Raw genomic sequence first — 18,427 nt, 5'->3', positions numbered from 1 at the left:
AAAAAATTCTAAACTAAACAATACAGCAGGAATTACAGAAACTTTGTTGCAGTGCAACATGGCGTTAAGCAGAAATCCTAATATTTGTACATATACGGCGAATTTTACATACATATGTGTTGTAAGTGCATGCCAGTGTGACCATGTTAGCCATTTTGAGGCTGGAGGGTGTACAGCTGGAGTCAATCGATACTTTTGGTAAGTAGTTACTATACTAATCCGTGGTATTACGCATGGTAATGTAGAAAGGGGGCGTTCATACATCACGCAAGTAACTACTTTAGTAACTTCTGGTTTTGCGGAGGAGCCGATGGTCACTACCGCCTAAGACATTGCCTTGCAAAAGTAGTCGCTGAAATACATGGCAAGTAGACGATCGGTAATCGACTGACTTTACTTGGTAGCTACCGATTCATCAGTCCTGTAGTCGCTCCCCCGTACTGCAAATAGATTTAGCATTTGAATTTATGGCATAACCCCAAAGCTTTTAGTCTATCTTCGTGGCTTTTTTCTGGCCCTTTTTTATATATATTATATATAAGAAATTCTTAATAAAATTTGTATTGGAACTTATAAAAATAAGTATTAGTCATACTTGAAATCCTTAGTACATTCGCAATCGACATTTTTTAAACTATATATTTTTTAAATAATTTTTTGGCGTTGTACCAGTGTCCTCTGGTGTGGAATTTGTGTTTTTTTTTTGGTTTGATGCTCCATATTTGCGTTTTTCTTATCCTAAACTGAATTTCTTTTTGCATGCCTTCAAGTAATGCAGCTGTCATTAGCCTCATAGACAGTCATATTGTATTTTGATGAGAAGAGTTTAAAAATTTATTTAAAGAAAATCGGTTTCGCTGAACTTGTTGAGTTGGTATGAATATACTGACTTCTTTCTAACTTAATAGGTTATAACTTTTTCTTACTCCTTTGCAAAACCAATTCAGCTTGGCTATTTGTAATGATCTGGTCACACATCGGTACGTATGTATGTACATGCTGTCAGTTGCGTATGTACATACGTATGCATGTATGACCCTTGCTTTAAGGCTGCTTTTAAAATGCATAGTTGCAATCAAACTTGTTCAAATCTGTGCTGAAATTCCCCTAAAACAACGCCGCATTATGCAAACGCTTCTTCCAACATTACCCATGTTGGAGTTCAAAACAAATGTTCATGGATAACCGGTTTTTCGCCAAACACGGTCGCAGCGAACAGCTCAGCTCGCCTGTGTTTTCTTCTTGAGAGAGCGTTTGAGTATGATTAGGTCTGACGCTGTCAAATGCAACAGCCAACAAATGGAGCGTCCAAACATGCTCGGACACCGATACCACGGCCAGCAGCTACTAATAAGACCTACCCACCACCGACTAACTCCCTCCCAATGGTCACCGCCAAAACTAGTTTCACACCGCCATACGCGTTCCTGCAACCACAATTGTATACATAAGTATACTTTGTGACGCGTCTTTCTAACCCAGCAGCTGGTTAATCCAGCGATCGTCCTCCACGCCAACTTCGTTGCATTCGACACTTCGGTTTGGTACAATGTTTCGGCGCATTTCGCTGCTAGTTCGGCTTAATGTTTCGGTATTGTAAATGCCGCTTCACATCGCGCTTTTCGGCTTGGCTTGCAAATGTTGCACCACGTCCAAAGTCTCCTTCGTTCGTTTGCGCCTTCGTTGCCACTCTGGTCGGCCGGCCAACGCTTGTTTGTCTGCCGGCTGACTGTTGTTTTGGGTTGCTTCGCTGCCATTTGGTTGACTGGTGTTTCGTATAGAAGTTTTTAAATTGTTTGCCGTTGCAGCCAGTTGCTTCAGTTGGTCGTGAGCGGTCGTGAGTTGCTGATGTGATATTTGGTAAATTTTAGATCGGCGGATATTTTTGTGAACTAGCCAGTAATAATTGACGCAGTATTTGTCGTCGTAGTTTACGTCTATAGCGAATGGAAAAGCGTGTTTACCCATAACCAGTCTTGTACACTGAGTCACACATACATAGGCACTTGTATGTACGTGAGGATACAAAAGTAGTATCTGGTTGAATGAAAATTCGTTGCGCTGAGCTAAACGCGGAAGGCAAGTGCTTTAGCGACGGTAAAATGCTTTTGCTGCTATGTTGTGTTTGAAATTTTTTTGAAGTTTCTTAAAAGTGGAAATCATTCAGTGAATTTGTGAAAAATAACAGCAAAATTCTAAGCAATAATCGAAAGTACGTCTCGGCTTAAATTGCAGAGAACAAAAAAGATTTTTGAGAAAGAAAAAATAATCAGAAAAAATTCACTTATTGCCGAATAACGATTGAAAGTTGTTACTAAATTAAAATAATAGTTTGAACAAAGTTTATAAAACATTAAATTTCAGAGTCAAACGAGATGTGAATGCAAACTGCCAATTAACAAAAACAAAAACTTGAAAAACATCCTAAACCTGATGTTGAAATCTACAGCTATTACAAAAAAAAAATAATTAAAATACTTCGTTGTAATTTTCAAACTTAAGATAAACGAACGGAAGGCAAATCAAAAGATTTACTCTTAGTTAATTACAACAAATAAGAAAGATTTTTTGACTAAAATTCATCTCTCAAAAACAAAACAAATTTCCCAAGAACAAGTTTAAAAAAAACATCGTCTCTAGACACGGTTTCTATTAGGCTCCGCTCATGTAGACCAAAAAGTGTCAAGTACAAAAGTATTCAACTAAAAAGTGCAAAGTAAAAATATTCCGAAGGCAAAATCTTGAATCCTAAGAAAGCAAAATCAGTTCAAAGCCTTTCATAGTGAAAATAAAAAACAACAAAAGAATTAAAAGAGAGCATAAAAGAAAACTACAAAAACACAAAGTAAATAAAGATTTAAAAAAAATGTCCACAAAAAAGGAAATCAACTCCACCCTAATGATGGCTTTTACCATCACAACGTTGCTGGGATTTATAAATGCGCAGGCAGTGGGCTCCAAGGATCTCTTCAGATGCCGCCAAAGTTGCTATCAAAAGGTGAGTGAGTATCGCATGACGATGACAAAGCAAAAATGCAAAGAAAATGGAGAAAAGAAAAGGAATAGCGAATGCAATAATAAAGGGGCGAGGTAGAAAGAAAATCAACAGGGAAGAAAAACTGGGGAAAATACATACATACATAATCATTGCAATATGGTACAAATATGGTAGAATAATAGTAAACTAAACAAAATAGGCTCTCAGAGTCACCGGCTGTAATGAAAGCAAACAACATACATACATACATATCTATCCACGACAATATTCGTATTTTAGGCCCTTAATGAACCGAACTCTTGTTTTGGTCAAACTTTCTGACTGCTTTAAAAATGTTTAATTTATTTAATTTACTATCTAAGTGCAAGCGACGCGGATGATATCGAAGACCGATCGGAGAGATTTAATCATTAAAAAACCTGCAGGGCAATTGCTCATTGCAAAAAAAAAACGACAATATGTACGTATGTATTACACTCTACATATGTATCTACATATGACGGGAAGTTTATTACAAAAAGATAGTCGTAGCGTGACATTGGACAGATGACAGATAGCGGCAGTGGGGAAGAACAGCGATGCTGCCTCATGGCTCACGAGTGGTAGGAGATTCGCAGAAGGCCTTCGCAGCATACCATCGCGCATTTTTTTTATATTTTTTTGCCGCCTTGCTTCTACTCCTCTTCTTTCGTTAGTAGCCGCCGCCACTGACTGACATGACATTTGACATTTGAATGGGACGCGCAATGCGTGGTCATGGTCGCTTTTCGCATTCTGCGCTTCTTCCAGCTTTGTGTGGCGGCAAATCATAAAAGCTCTTTATCCGCCACTGCAGCAGGGTTAAGGAAATCAATGTTTGTCTTGTCCGGCATTAAATTGAAAATGAGGTGGCCTGACCAGACCGCTTTAGCTGCTTATGAGGATTGCTCATTACTATATTATGTTAAATATTTTTGCATTATTTCCAGTCGGAAGCATTCAGTGAGTTAGTGATATTTGGGTCTCGGAACCTGATGCAAATGCATAGTTTTATTGGGCATGTTCAAATCGAAATTGTTAAATTATCTTTACGAACCATGAAATTTCCTTTAAAATGGCATTCAATCGTTATTGCATATTTTAGTATATTTTATAATAAATGCAAGTGATTTTTGCATATTTTTGCTTTTTTTTATTTACAACCGTTTAAATTTAGTGCGAAATCTCTTGCCAAAAAAAAATGATTACAATTTTTTCTTAAATATTCATCTGAATATCTTCTCGGATAGCCAAGCGGCCATCTTCTACCTATATTAGATCTCAACTAGTGGAAGACTGTAGGGGAGCTGGCCTGTATCTCTGATCAATACGAAATTAACCAAATATGGTTCTAGGGACATAGGGACAGTTACGGAAAAGCGGTGGTAATGGGCGCCTCGCTCAGGGAGATAAAATGTATCACTCGACGGCTAAGCCGAGGTGGAACCGTGCAGGATCGTACAGGATTAGCCGGCAGTTCTGGGTGTCTAGGTGCAAGCCATTCCTGCAGAATGTTTTAGAGTTAAGCTGCCTCTCTCTATAAGACGTACTGAAGTTCATTAAAGCCGCCAAATGTCTGTAGGTTGCACGAGTTATGGAATCAAAATGGCACAATATTGTAACTGACTGCTTGATTATAAACCAATTTTATAAATAAATGTGTATTGTATTTTGAAGTGAATTATTTTCGTTAATTTTTTGTTAAAATGCATGTGTTATTTATTTAAGAATGTATAAGAACTGGTTAGTCTCCATGCAAAAAAAAAATGTTTGCAAACACATTAAAATTTAAAATAAAATCTAGTTTGTTTTGTTTAAGACGGCAATTATCACAGAACCTTTGAGGCCAAGTGCCAACTTCAGGCCAAAAGGCGCTCTATCAATGCAAATACTACAAATGTATGTATGCACTAAAAAATATCAGCAAGTTCTTTTTCATTGTGAAAAAAAACTCTTACAACATGATAGATATTATTTATATCTTTCATGAATATGCTATGCGAAGTATTTATGTCCGAGAAGTAGAAGTGGTAGACCATAAAAAGTTCTACCAAAATGATCAGAACAGTGTGCTGAATTGATTTACATTTGAAAGCCAACCTGTCCCTCAATTTTATAGATATTTTGCACTCCCTTCACTTATTACGACTAGAAAGTTTACAGTCCTTAAAATCGGGCCACTATAACTCTAGCTCCCATGAAACTACGATTTCGAATATGCTTTGATTTAAAGGCATTTTTAGGCAGCTAAAATCGTTCCATGTTGTTAGATATTTACATACTTGCCAATCACACAAGTTATACAGAGAAAATCGTAAATATCGGTGCTCTACGAGACATGTATCTCTACCTCTAACTTCATTCATATAACCTCCCCATGTAAATAGCTGAGGATATGAAATCGTATACCAAATTTGCTTTTTTAAATAAACAATTAATGGCGCTTTCGCGTATGCAAAAAATGTTGCCTATTCGTTGCCCGGTTCTTAGTGTTTGTGCTTAGAGGAAAATGAGAATGTAACATTTTTCGGTAGAAACGAAACCGCCATAAAATACAGTGATGATCATCAAGATCATTCAAGAATCGTTTAATTTTGCATAGAAATAACAAAACTGATACACAAATTTTTAAATATTACACTGAGAAAAGAGTACAATTACGTCAACTTAATATATTTCTCTTAAAACAAGATTTGGTGATAGTTACGTTATTTGGTTATAATTGCCGATTCTTGTATTGAAAGAAATATATTCAACTGACTCTTTTCTCAGTGTATGTAAATGAATTAACAAGACTCAAAAATATATTAAACCATTTATTAAAACTTCCTCAGTAAAAAAAAAAATTTAGTTATGTCAACTATGTAAATAAATATGTTTCTCTCAACACATGATTTAGAAGCTATAATAAAACCCGCTAGCCTGTCGAGGATAAGCCTAAAGCTTATAATAAAAAAAGTACTTCAGAATTCATTCGAATATTTCATTTTAAATATTTGAATGATATCTACTACCAACCAACCAATAAACCTTACTCGTTTTTGTACGCCTGTGAACAAAATAACATTTTAACCCCCGGATGCCCGACAAGGTCCCTTTACCGGTTCGACCTAACCGTCGCAGCCTTCGTGATTTCTATAAATGGTATGTCTAAAATCTATTCAAATAGTCTCTAAAACGATTCTGAGATATCGGTCATCATTATCATGGGAATTAGGTCATTATCGCGTCAATGTCCCACACGGTTCGCAGGGATCTTCTAGAGATCTTCATGCAATTTATTCTTCTTTCTTACCCATATATATGTATACATATTTAGTTAAAAAAAAAACAATTATACGACTCGCATCCCATGTTGGTAAGGAGGGTCCCTGGGGATCTTCACGGACATTGACCGTGTAGAGAGTTGTCGGGCAACCGATGCTTAAAGAGATGTCTGAATCTTTTTGTTCTAAAGTGTAAAAAATTAAAGCATTTCTTGTGCAGCACTTTTTAAGCAAAAAAAAAAATGGTTGAGTACAGTTACAGAAATGAAAAAAAATATATATATTTTAATATTTACATACGTATGTATGGTACTTATTTAATTAACAATTATTACAATAAGCGAAAATATATTCAAACTGCCAACGAAAATGACAACAAAATTAATTTGTAGAGGCAAGCAGTCAGAAACCTTGACAACATCCTGCTACAACAATAATATTGCATGTTTTGTTGTTGCAGTTGTTATTTTAATAGCTGTCATACCATACCATACGCACTTATATTCCCTGAAAAAGCAATTAAAATTACGCCTTCGCTTCCCTAGGGACTGCCTCTTACCTACATACATACATACATACATATTTACACAACAGCTACATAGGTGCTGCATAACTACATACAACTATGTAAAACAATAGCAACCACAAAGTTGAGATTATGAAAATCATAAAATTTAAATATACACGTTGGTGTCAAGTTTTTTGCTATTTATTGCAACAACAACAATAGCAACAATGAACGCATTACAATCATAAAAATTTAAACAAGTGAGGCAACATAGAGCAGTCAGCGACAGCTACATACATAGCTACCCGCAAACAATTCTGCGTCCAAGGTGCACCGCATTCGGGTAGCAAGTAACTATATATGTAGCTGGGTAGGCAAGCAGTCAGCCCGTCAGTCATTCAGTCCCTTTGCCCACGAAGCCACAGGCGAGCTAGTGATTACCTAGCCAAGCTATACATACATACATATCTATGTCTGAGAAGTAGCGCTGTAAAAATCGTATTACACTTTGTGAAATACAATAACTTGTATGATGTGGCATAATAAATTCGCATATTTTTCATAGTAAGCTGAAATTCTATAATAAGTCAAGTAAGCAAAGTAATAGATACAAATAATAAGAAGCATAATTTGAAACTTGGAGTATGTATGTGGCTACCATTCTTATTTCTAAATAATACATTTATGAAGAAATTGCAATACAAAATTAATTATAAGCAACTAACAATTTGTGTCAGGTATTTGCAGCAAAAAACTCATTTAAATAAAGAAATTAGATGCAAGTGAAATGCAATACACTAAAATGGGGATGCGCGTAGCAATACTTAATAATACCTGATCATAAATATATCTAAGTATATGTATATGGAAATAATATATATGTATGAATGTATGTAGCGTTTGCAGCACAGCGGGTAAGTAGTCAGCGGTGCGCTTATCAGGGCACAGAAGAACGCGACTGCAATAAATAATCATAAAAAAGTGATATGCTTTTATTGAAATACAAAATAAATAAATATGAGCTACATTGCTAAGCATTTGAGCAGCCGTGCGCGGTGGGTTCACTGACTGACTGCTGTAGCCCGCTCAACCGCTCGTGCCACATTAACCGCATTCGCATTCGCGCTGATAGCGCAGGAAAGCTATAAAAACAAAAACAATTTCAACGGTTGCACTATCTTTTTATTTTACTACGACTCGCTTGCTTGCAAGTTTGTATGTATGTACATAAATGTATGCACAGCTCCCCTCTGTTAAAACATAAAAAAATTCTAAATTACAAACTACAGCTAAAAAAGCGCACTGGGGGAGGCGAGGCGGGCACTTTGCGATAGATACTAATGAGCGTGCAGCTAAGTGCTGCTCGTTGAAGCTTTTAAAAAAAAAAAACGGATAGTTTTGCTTTTGAAATTGACTATGCACATAATATTTAATCTTCTTGCACGCTCCTCGGAATGATATCGCTCTCAGCACTTGGCGGTTTCCTAATTTTTTTATCACACTTTTTTACATTTATTATAATTGTTTCCAGTTAAAACTCTTTCCTACCGTATTTAGTTCTTTACTGGAAATTCAACGCTAATTTCATCGAAGTTTTTTCTAATTGCAAGATCTTTTTTTTTTAATTTATGCACCCCCGTTAAACTTTTTTAATTACTTCAACGTAGATGACTATCTAATATCTTTAAACAAGTAGCGAGTTCGAGCTCATTGTCGCTAAGAAACCTAAGGAGATTTTTTCTTAAATAGGGGAGTTCCTCAGCTGCATAAGAAAGCTAATTTCTTTAATTTGACTAGGAAAGGAAATTTTGTGAAAGGTAACTCTTTAAAATAAATTAATTAGTAGTACATTTAAAAACTAAGTTTGATAGATTCAAAATTGTATTAAAACACTAAACAAATAAAGTCCGTTATCTTCATCGAATTGGGATGTGATATTTCCGATTTCTCATAAACCATAGATTAAAATTAAAATAGATATTTGGCACTTAAACCTTGTGCTAAGTATTTAGCTCAACCTCTACTTACTCTAATTTTTTGTGGGCAGGTGGTTTTTCGTGAGAAGCTATTCGAAATACGAAATACTCTCTGAGGTTTGTCAGCTCCAGCTAAGGGGCTATCAGGAAATAAATTACTTCAATAATTTTTGGCCTATAGGGTGCTAATACGCACCTCTAACTACGCGAGGGTTTAGATATAGGCCATAGCTTTAAAATGTTTGGCTTTCAGTGCTTCGGAGCAAGAGGGTTATCCGCATAACGTCTTCATTCGCTCTCTTGTAATAGAGCGTATCTTCGACGGCCAGTTAGTGTATGGTCTATAGAATTTTGAGAATTTCGGCTTCTCAACCACACGTCTGTTCTAACTACTAACGATTTCTATTACTATACTATGTACGTATGTATGTAAGTATAGTTTCGTACATAAAATAAGTTTAATCATTTTCTATTGAAAATTGTTAGTTTTGAATTAGGGTAGCAACAGAAAAATCATTGTAACAATTGGTTTCATACCAAAAAATAAGTATGCTTTTTCCCCAGAAGGTTTGTTTTCTCAAGATTAGGTTAAGAACTTAACCTATAGTTTTCTTCGTACCTTAATCTTACGCTATTACAAGTAATTTAGAAAAGTCTATGAAACTGAGGAATACACTACGTGCCATAATTATAAGCGCACCACAATAAGATTTTACAATTCATTTCTTTGTAATTATATTTTAGGTATTTATTTTTTTAAATATAGTTTGTTCCTTAACAATACCCGTATAAACTCAAGGTTCAAGCTAAAAAAATCAACAAGGTTTCGTAAAAACTTTGATCTTTTTAATTGGATTTCTTAGAAGTCAATACCTATACCTATATAATTTTAGTACAATGAAAAAAACTTGTCAATATGTAGTGCGCTTATAATTATGACACGGGTTGTAGTTTCAGGAACAGTTAACCTGTGAATGTAAAGTTCATCTTGAAAAACAAGGCAACACTGGAGCAGGAGAAAGTGGAAATTAATTTTCGAAAGCGCTATACCGGCCAGTATGCAGTTCTCAAGAAAAGCAAAAACTCCATATATAAAATGGCATACAAGAAATGGCTTAGAAATTTTCTTGTGCAAAATTTTCTTTAGGTAGTACGCAGCTCTTAAGAAATTTGTTACGCTTTACACCACGGTTTTCTGAAGTTTTTTGTGAAAAAAGCAGAGCACAAGGCAACCCTTGCTTGCAACAGAAATATATGCCCGTTCCATTATTTCTTGAGGAAACAGTGAGGCAACAGGCTGCTGAAGTATCAGATGTCAAAATTCCTTGGACACACGTACGAAATAATGGCAATTTTTTTCTTGACCGTTTTCTTGAGAGCTGCATACAGGCCTTAAACCGAAACATATTCATTACCAATACAAAATTTAATTGAAAATCTTTGCATATAGAAAGTTTTTCGGAACTATTCTTATGTAAATACAAACATACATATATGTATGTACGTACATACAAAATTAAAAAATCGTAAAATGAAAATTAGTATCACTTTTATGCTGCTCCAAAATAAACTACCGTAAAATTTTAATCCACCTCATTAAGGCTAAATTACAAATTATTCACTTTTGGCTGACCTTTCGCGTCTCATTCGAAGCGCGGCCGTTCTTATCGATTTTTATTTTCGAACTTTAAACAAGACAAGCTCATAAACATGCTACATACATACATATGCAACACTTACCCATGCATTCAAATGCTGCACATTGCAATCAATTCTATGCACAGTTATTACGATGATAAGTAATCGCTAAATACATACATAGCTTGTCAGTTACGTTTGCTTTTATGTTGCTCATTGTTTTTTTGTTGTTGTCACATTAATTACAAGTTAGCTGTTGTAATAGATGTGATTGTTAGTTGTTATTATTGTTGCAATTACTTAATGCTTTTGTATGTATGTATGTATATAAGTATGTACAAACATAATTTGTCGGCAACGCCCTGCCAGAGGCCTACATTATTAAGCTGCTATAAAAATAAACAAATACACATGCACGTACATATATATATATCTGTATGTCTGTCCGCCTGTATGTATGTATATGCAAACACAAAACTAATCACTTTGATAAGCAAAGGCTTAAGTATGCGGGCTTCGTATTTGTTGGCAGCCTACAGTATTTGATTTGCCACATATCATGAATATACGTACATATATGTATGCACAGACATGCATATACTACTCATAAATATACAAATTTATTTGTTCACATGATTATTTATTTAGGCGCACTTCCACACATTCAGACATACATACAAACATGTAGCATAAATATGTAGGCGATAATGTGACTGCCAAGCACTTTCTGGTGTCAATTTGGCTGTTGTCACTGCATTTGCGGCTGCTTGTATGCACACATACATATGCATTACGCGCTGGTTGTAGGTGCTTTGCTTCTCAGCTGATATCATTGCACTTCCAACTGCATGCGACTGATAATTTGTAGTTCCACTAAATATGACTGCCGTCGTTACTTTGGCTGCCGTCGAAAATGGGCAACCAATACCCGTGCAACAACGATTCACCGACTGAATAGCCGAACGGCTGACTAAAGGCTCTGTTATGCATACTTGGCATTGCATGCACTGCTATACCATTTTTACGTAGAAATCAAAAACCAACAGACTTCTACGTATGTAGTGCTGTGCGTTCGATAACCGATTACACGCGAGGCTCATTTAACAGATTTCTTATGTGACAGCTCTCAAGCCATGCCAAGTATGCATAACGAAGCCTTAAGTGTTTGCCTGTGTGAGAGAGCGCGTCTGTCTGTTAACTTGTTTAACTTTAAGTCGCTTCTTTGACTCAATCTGTTTGCCTGATTGACTCAACAGTTTGTTATTTAGTTTCCATTGCGATCTATTTGTATTCGTGTCTCAGTGACTTCCCTCAATTCAGCTAACATAAGTATGCATGTATGTATGTATGTACATACATACTGACTTGCGACGTAATACGTCCGTATGCATATTTGCAGCCTTTCTGATGCCTTGTTGTCTCTCTGTCATGTTTGTTCAAATAAATATTTTTCAACGCATGAACGCTTAACTTATTGCCTGCAGGTGCTGTATGTAGTCTCTATTAGAATGTGCCACACGGCAATTCAAAGGCATTGAATGAATACACAAATATTTACACAGTCAAAAATCATAAGAAGGAAGCTTAAGAAATGAGATGAAGACTGTATACATATATTAAAATACACCTGGAGTAGATGAAACCAAGTTTTTCTGAATGTCTGGATTGCATATAGAAAAGCAAATTCCCATATGTACGCATACCAAGAGCCGCAAGTGCATTGATTTTGATCGCTTTTTTAAATTGAACTTGGACCTCGCAAAGCAGCATTTAAAATAGAATTAACTCGAATATGCCCAGAACTTTTTTGGCTCGGATTTCGAAATTTTTTTTAAGGTTGCCTCTTATAGGGATAAGACTCACTTAGACACTTTATGAAAAATTAAAAACGTAGTTATCTTCGATGAGGTGTTATTAAGTAAAAAATACTAGTGAAAAATATTTCGTTCAGTTTGCCGTTATTTTTTTTTTCGAAAAATACAACGCCTACTGCTTGCGTAACCCTATGGTCACGCTGGGGTTATTCGAGTTAAAATAATTGAAATTGATTTAAATGCAAATATTTATTGGGAACCGAGGAATCTAAATTTGCAATTTATATTTACCAAAAACGTCGCTTCGGTGTAAACGAAGATGAATAAACATTTTATAGTAACATTGTTGAGTCACATTGTTTACCCTTTTCTTTCATATTTTTTGCATCAAAGCGCACCCCAGCGGATGTTTTTGGTAAACATAAACTGCAAACTGCATTTAACCCTTGTGTGTCCAACAGGGTACCCATCGACACATGTTGTATCTAATAACTTTTTTTGGAACAATTTTTTTAAATCCTCCCGGATCCCCACGATTTGACTTATTTTACATATACACATACATGCATACATATTTCTTTTTAGCCCAGAAAATTTTGAATTTGAAAAACTGCGCACGAATGTTTCAAACGGGGCACCCATATACAAAATAGGCGGAAATATGTATAAATAAGTAAGGTATTACAAGTAATATTGTTTTTCAATTGTTTATTTATCAAAGTGAGCTAATTTAATTAATAATAAAAATATAGTTTACTAAAATAACAAAAACATATTTTTTTTTTAACTTTTGAGGCAATAAAAATAAAAACATTAGAATTATCGAAAATTGTACATTTGCAAACATGCAAATGAAAACTTAGTTTGTTATTTATGTATATTCGTAAAGTTGTTTTATCTGTACACAACGTTTAAAAAAATATGTACAAAAATATTCTAAAAACACACAAACATTATCGAGCGACTCTCATATAGCGACTGAGCTGAGGTGCAAGGCAATAACTACGTCCTGCTGCTCCAAGTAAACGATCGATAATAAAGTAAACTGGTATATGAATATAATACATATTTATTTCTTCGGATATAAAAGAACACAGAGTCCTTCCTAGTGCTTCCCTTTTCAGTTTTCCAAATTCTCAAATATACGCTCTGGCTGATTACAGATTATACCGTACTTTGTATTTCCAAGGTCCTTATATAGAATACCTACTGTAGTTGGTGTTGTCTGAAGGATCTTCGTTAACAATAAATAAATCAATATACATCGAATACCCAGGATTATACTAAGTTAGAGCCGACTTTTATATATAACTCCGCAAGTGGATCCCCAGGTACCCCGGTTGGCCTACAACGTTAATTAATTTCGTTGGGCACTAGGGTTAGATCAATTTTAACTGTTTAAAATGCTGCTCGGTGACCACTGACTTCAAATTGACAAAAAACGCCTAAAACCGCCAACTAGGAAAACGGAGAAATTACCTTTCTAGATACAATCCAGACTTTCTGAAAAACTTATTTCCGTAAATTCCCCAGAAAAAAAAAACTGAAAATGTCGTACAATGTAATAACTGAGAGAGGCGACTAAATCAATGAAGAGCTTAAAAATTAAGTTGACGATAAAAAACCTAAATGCAGAAGCATTCTTGGTCATAATTAAGCGCAGAAATTAAATTTTTTTACTACGAATTCACAATCAATCAGGACAAAAATATCAGCTCTCATCTCTTCTGCTGTCCAAAGCACAGATATCCACTTACAATTTCAATAGCGCTAAAAAATCACAAAACTTTGTGCAAGTTTCATGCAAATCTCAAACGCACAGATTTTCACCGATTTTTTTTCTGCGCTGCTTAATTTGAATTTTTCGAAATCTCATCAGCAACTTTGTGCCGCCTGCAGCGTGTTTATATATTTGCTTTGCACTTGAAAGCTGGCTGCGTGTAATCATCAGCGTTGCCATTTTAGCCGTTTTCCGGCTAGATTTAGCCGGTTTTGATAGCAACTAGCCGGAGAAAATTCGATCTAGCCGGCAGCCGATTTGTTAGCCGGTTTGTAAAAAAAAGTTAGCCGTTTTTAGCCGATTTTACTATTTGCCTAATTTTCAGGTGCAAAAAGTAAACAAGTTGTTCGTAAGCAATAATGCAGACCCAATGAAGATTTTTAATGAACTCAATGTTTTACTTTCACATCTATGCTCCCTAGTGGTTATTAGCGCGGACACATTTGATCCTATATGCTCCCCGTTGGAACCATACCCTGCTCCATTTCCTCAGTTTTATCACAGTTTTGAAGAGTATTTAAAAACCAAAGTAAGCACAAAAGCTTTTGACCACGAAGCCGAGAAAATAATTCGAGAAAATGGTCGATATTTTATTATCACTTTAATAAAGGAATTACGCCAACGCCTACCTACAAATATTGCCACACTAAAAAAATTGACTTTTTTCAGTTGGAAATGCATTAAGAGTAATTAAACCAAAAGTATTTGTTCAACTACAGCAACAAAAACACAAATATAATGCCGACGAAATAACATCCATAGAGATGCAATGGCAACGGTTAACGTTACATACCTGGAGTAATTTAGACTCAACTGTAAAATTTTGGGCCGAAGTTTATCAATTTCGAAATGCCCTAGGAGAAAACCCTTTCGCTGACCTTTGCAACCTAGTTTTTAGTTTTCTTGTTTTGCCTATAAGTAATGCAGAAGTAGAGCGAATATTTAGTTCAATGAATACAATAAAAACTAAGCAAAGAAATCCAATGTGCGTTAAAACGTTAAACGCTGTTTTATATATAAGATACGGTTTAAAACGCGAAGAAAAATGCTGCCATAATTTTACTGTAGATGACGATCTCTTAAAATTAATGAATTCAGGTGATATATACAATAGTGATTCATTTGATGATGAAGAATATACACTCGATATAAATTAATGGTGTTAACTAGTCTTTCGTTTCTTGCGATTTATTTAAATAAAGCATGTGAATTTTCACTAAAACATTTTAGCCGTTTTTTGCCAGAGTCTATGTGAAATTTCACTAAAACATTTTAGCCGTTTTTAGCCGCTTTTTTTTGCCAATCTAGCCGGTCGGCCCAAAAAGTTCTGGCAACACTGGTAATCATATGCAACATTTGCACTGCCAGGCTTAATATTTTTGCTGGCGTTTTAAAGTACGCACTTCAGCGGGCGTAATTGAAAATTACGTGCCACAGAGTGTTGCAATGCCGCAGTGTGCCGCAGCGCGTAATGACGTTTTTCTGTTGATTTGCCCTCGCTTATATTTACTCCCCCCTTTGAACACATTTCATGCTATGTGGCTCAAGGACATTGCAAGACGAGAGTGGGGGAGGGAAAAAAGCAGCGTAGCCTTCGGGCGTTTCACTGCTGCGCTTTTGCGAAAAAAAAAACAGGCATCGCATCGAACCTTTGTTGTTCACAGCAACGACGCCGAGGGTGACGCTGATGGCAATGATGATGTCGATGCCGTTGCCGTTGCCGTTGCTTATGGCGATGCCGTTGACGGTGTTGATGACATTGATGTTGACGTTGCAAAAGTGTTAATAACAGCATGCAAATTGCAATTGAAAAGTCATTTCAAGTTGAATGCAAACACATTTGCGAATTTAATTGTGCGTAAGTGTGCAAGTATGAGGAAAAGCTCAATTGGATTTCAACGCTGGAGAGAGAGTGCAGCAAATAATTTGAAACAAAATAAAATTAAAAAATTAATTTAACTACGCGATTAACGGGTTTAAATATAATGCCACAAGTTTGATTGCATATAAAATCTATTTTAAAGATATCAAATGAAATGTAAGAAACTGAACACTGCCCTAGAAAAAAATGAGTTATATGACCTCGCATTGGAAGTGGGTGCATAAGTGGTTACAACGCATGCAAGCAGCATTAAATACGGTGACTAGTGACTGTTTCCTGAGTACTTTCGTAATACTTTTCTTACCCTTTGTACCGGTTTCCAACTCCAGGCGTTTCGCCTGAACTGTCTTTGCGTATGTGTGTGTGGTAGAATGTCAGTGTGAAAGAAATTCCTGCACACCCCAGCTGAATGCTTAATAAGTTGGCGTCACAGCAGGCTATTGCATTTGACGTAACCAAAACAACAAAAAATACAAAAGCGGGTTATAGAACCAAATGGCAAGAGCCTCCGATGCATTATCATAGCGCTCATCATCATCATCATCATCATAGCCAAGAGGGATCACAATGCGCCAATTGTCATAACAGTCATACTTTTGCAACATACCTCTGTACATGCATACATACATATGTACATATGTACCTGTATTTCATTTCATTTATTTACACACACATTAATATGTTTATATTTTTGTATACGTGAATGTGCAATGACAATCGCTGCGGCATGCCTTCGACCTGCTATAGATTTATTTTTTAACGCTGTATGCCGATTGTGAGTGCCATAATGCCTATGCCTGCCATGTGGTGGCAAGAAACAAAGGTGCGGTTCATCAGTGGGCAACAAAAAACCCAAGCGCTACAAGTACAATCAAACTTCTCATATAAGCTTATGAGAAACCTTTTGCTATTTTGTATTTTGCAATTTTCTTATGAAAATTAACTTCATTTAAAATGCACTTAAGCGGTAAATGTTTGTACATACATATGTATGTATATATATTCATTTGGTAGACACTTATACGGACATGCAAATCAATGCGCACACATATGTACATACATATGTAAGTACATGCAACATGTGCATGTGGCACGGCGGGAATTCATTTCGTAATGCGTAAATTGAAAAAAATAATACCCGAGCATGTCGACCAGCGGGCTGTATGAAGGGTACACGGCCAGACGTGTTTTGTGCATTCGGTGAGGCAACGACGCTTTGTCTACGAATCGATTTAACTGCAGTTGTAATACCTAAATGCATACATACATATGTACATACATGTGCTTGCCACGCAGCGCTAGCCAGCCCAAAAGCAGCAAATAATGAAAACAATTTCGATGTAGAATATTCGAATTCGAAAAAACGAGCAATGCAGGCATTCATCAAAATGCGCGCCACAGCAGGAGGCAGCAGCAGCAACTTTTGCAATAAGCAGCAAATCGCAAAAAATCAAAATATACTTACATATGTATGTATGTGTGTATGTGTGTGTGTATTGATGCAGAAAAGACAACGAGCAATGAAAAGGAAACTGCTGCACAACTGGTTGTTGCTTGCCACTCCACTCCACGCTTAAGTGCAGCATTTGCAACTCTGCTTTGCTGCTTGCCACATGTGATTAACATGTCGCTCGGGTGCGCCACCGCCACCATCGGACGGACGGACGCTGGAAATTAAATGAAAGTTGTAAATAGTTTGTTTTCTGCATAAATTGAAAAATCTGTAATGACTTGCGAACTCTTTTTTTTTTGTTTTTTTTTTTGTATTTACTATTTTAGTTAGTTTGCCTTTGATACTTGCCACAGCGGATGGAACCAATTAACTGCACATTTTTGCTTGCTTTTGAAATGTGGGGACATGTCAGAATGGCATAAGAACTCAAAACTCAGCGGAAGGCTACGGATTAAGTATGTGCCAAGAAAATTGGTTGAATAAATGATTTTAACAGCGCGCTATGCAAAACAATTTCGGCATCCCACGATGCCACGATATTAGCCTCTTTTGAGTAAAGAGTCTTTAGTGAGAGTCAGAGAGATGCTAGACTGTTGGGTCGTCGGAGAAGTACTCAAAGAAGTACAAAAGTACAATACGTTGAAATGTGCACTCGTATACAGCATACATATATATACAGTGACGAACAAAAGTATTGGCACAGTGAATTTTTCGCCATATATGCAGAGTTTTTTTATTCTAATTTATTTTAGATAATTTTTTATAAAAATATAATTCATTTTATACCAGAAAACGTAATAATAAAATCAAAACTCAGGAAAATTCATTAAATTTTCCCACTAATTTGCAACTTTTTATTCATATTTAAAAAAAAAAAATTCAAAGTATGCAGTGTATAGCCCATTCAAATTTAGTATAACAAAGTGCAAGTTTAAAGTTGCTAGAAAATCGCGTTGATTTTTGGCAATTTTTTTAGTCTTCTAATTTTTATCACGCAAAAACCATTTTGGATGCGATCGTTATAACAAATAAAATATGTATAATAAATATACGAACAACAACAAATCAAGCAAAACGCCAAGAAAAAAATTACT

General features: G+C 35.8%; 1 protein-coding gene across 1 annotated transcript in view; it reads left to right on the top strand.

Moving 5' to 3' along the window:
- Positions 1-1,718: 1,718 nt before the first annotated feature.
- Positions 1,719-18,427, top strand: part of LOC118732916 — a gene marked incomplete in the record, with an annotated part of 115,738 nt that continues 99,029 nt past the window's right edge. The window contains 2 exon segments of the mRNA XM_036462040.1: positions 1,719-1,860; positions 2,365-2,998. Coding sequence (XP_036317933.1) covers positions 2,867-2,998 — 132 coding nt within the window.

Source organism: Rhagoletis pomonella, unplaced genomic scaffold (assembly GCF_013731165.1).
Source record: "Rhagoletis pomonella isolate Grant_MI unplaced genomic scaffold, Rhpom_1.0 Rhpom_scaffold_00002, whole genome shotgun sequence".
Taxonomy (NCBI): Eukaryota; Metazoa; Arthropoda; class Insecta; order Diptera; family Tephritidae; genus Rhagoletis; species Rhagoletis pomonella.
This window is presented reverse-complemented; position numbering and strand designations above follow the sequence as displayed.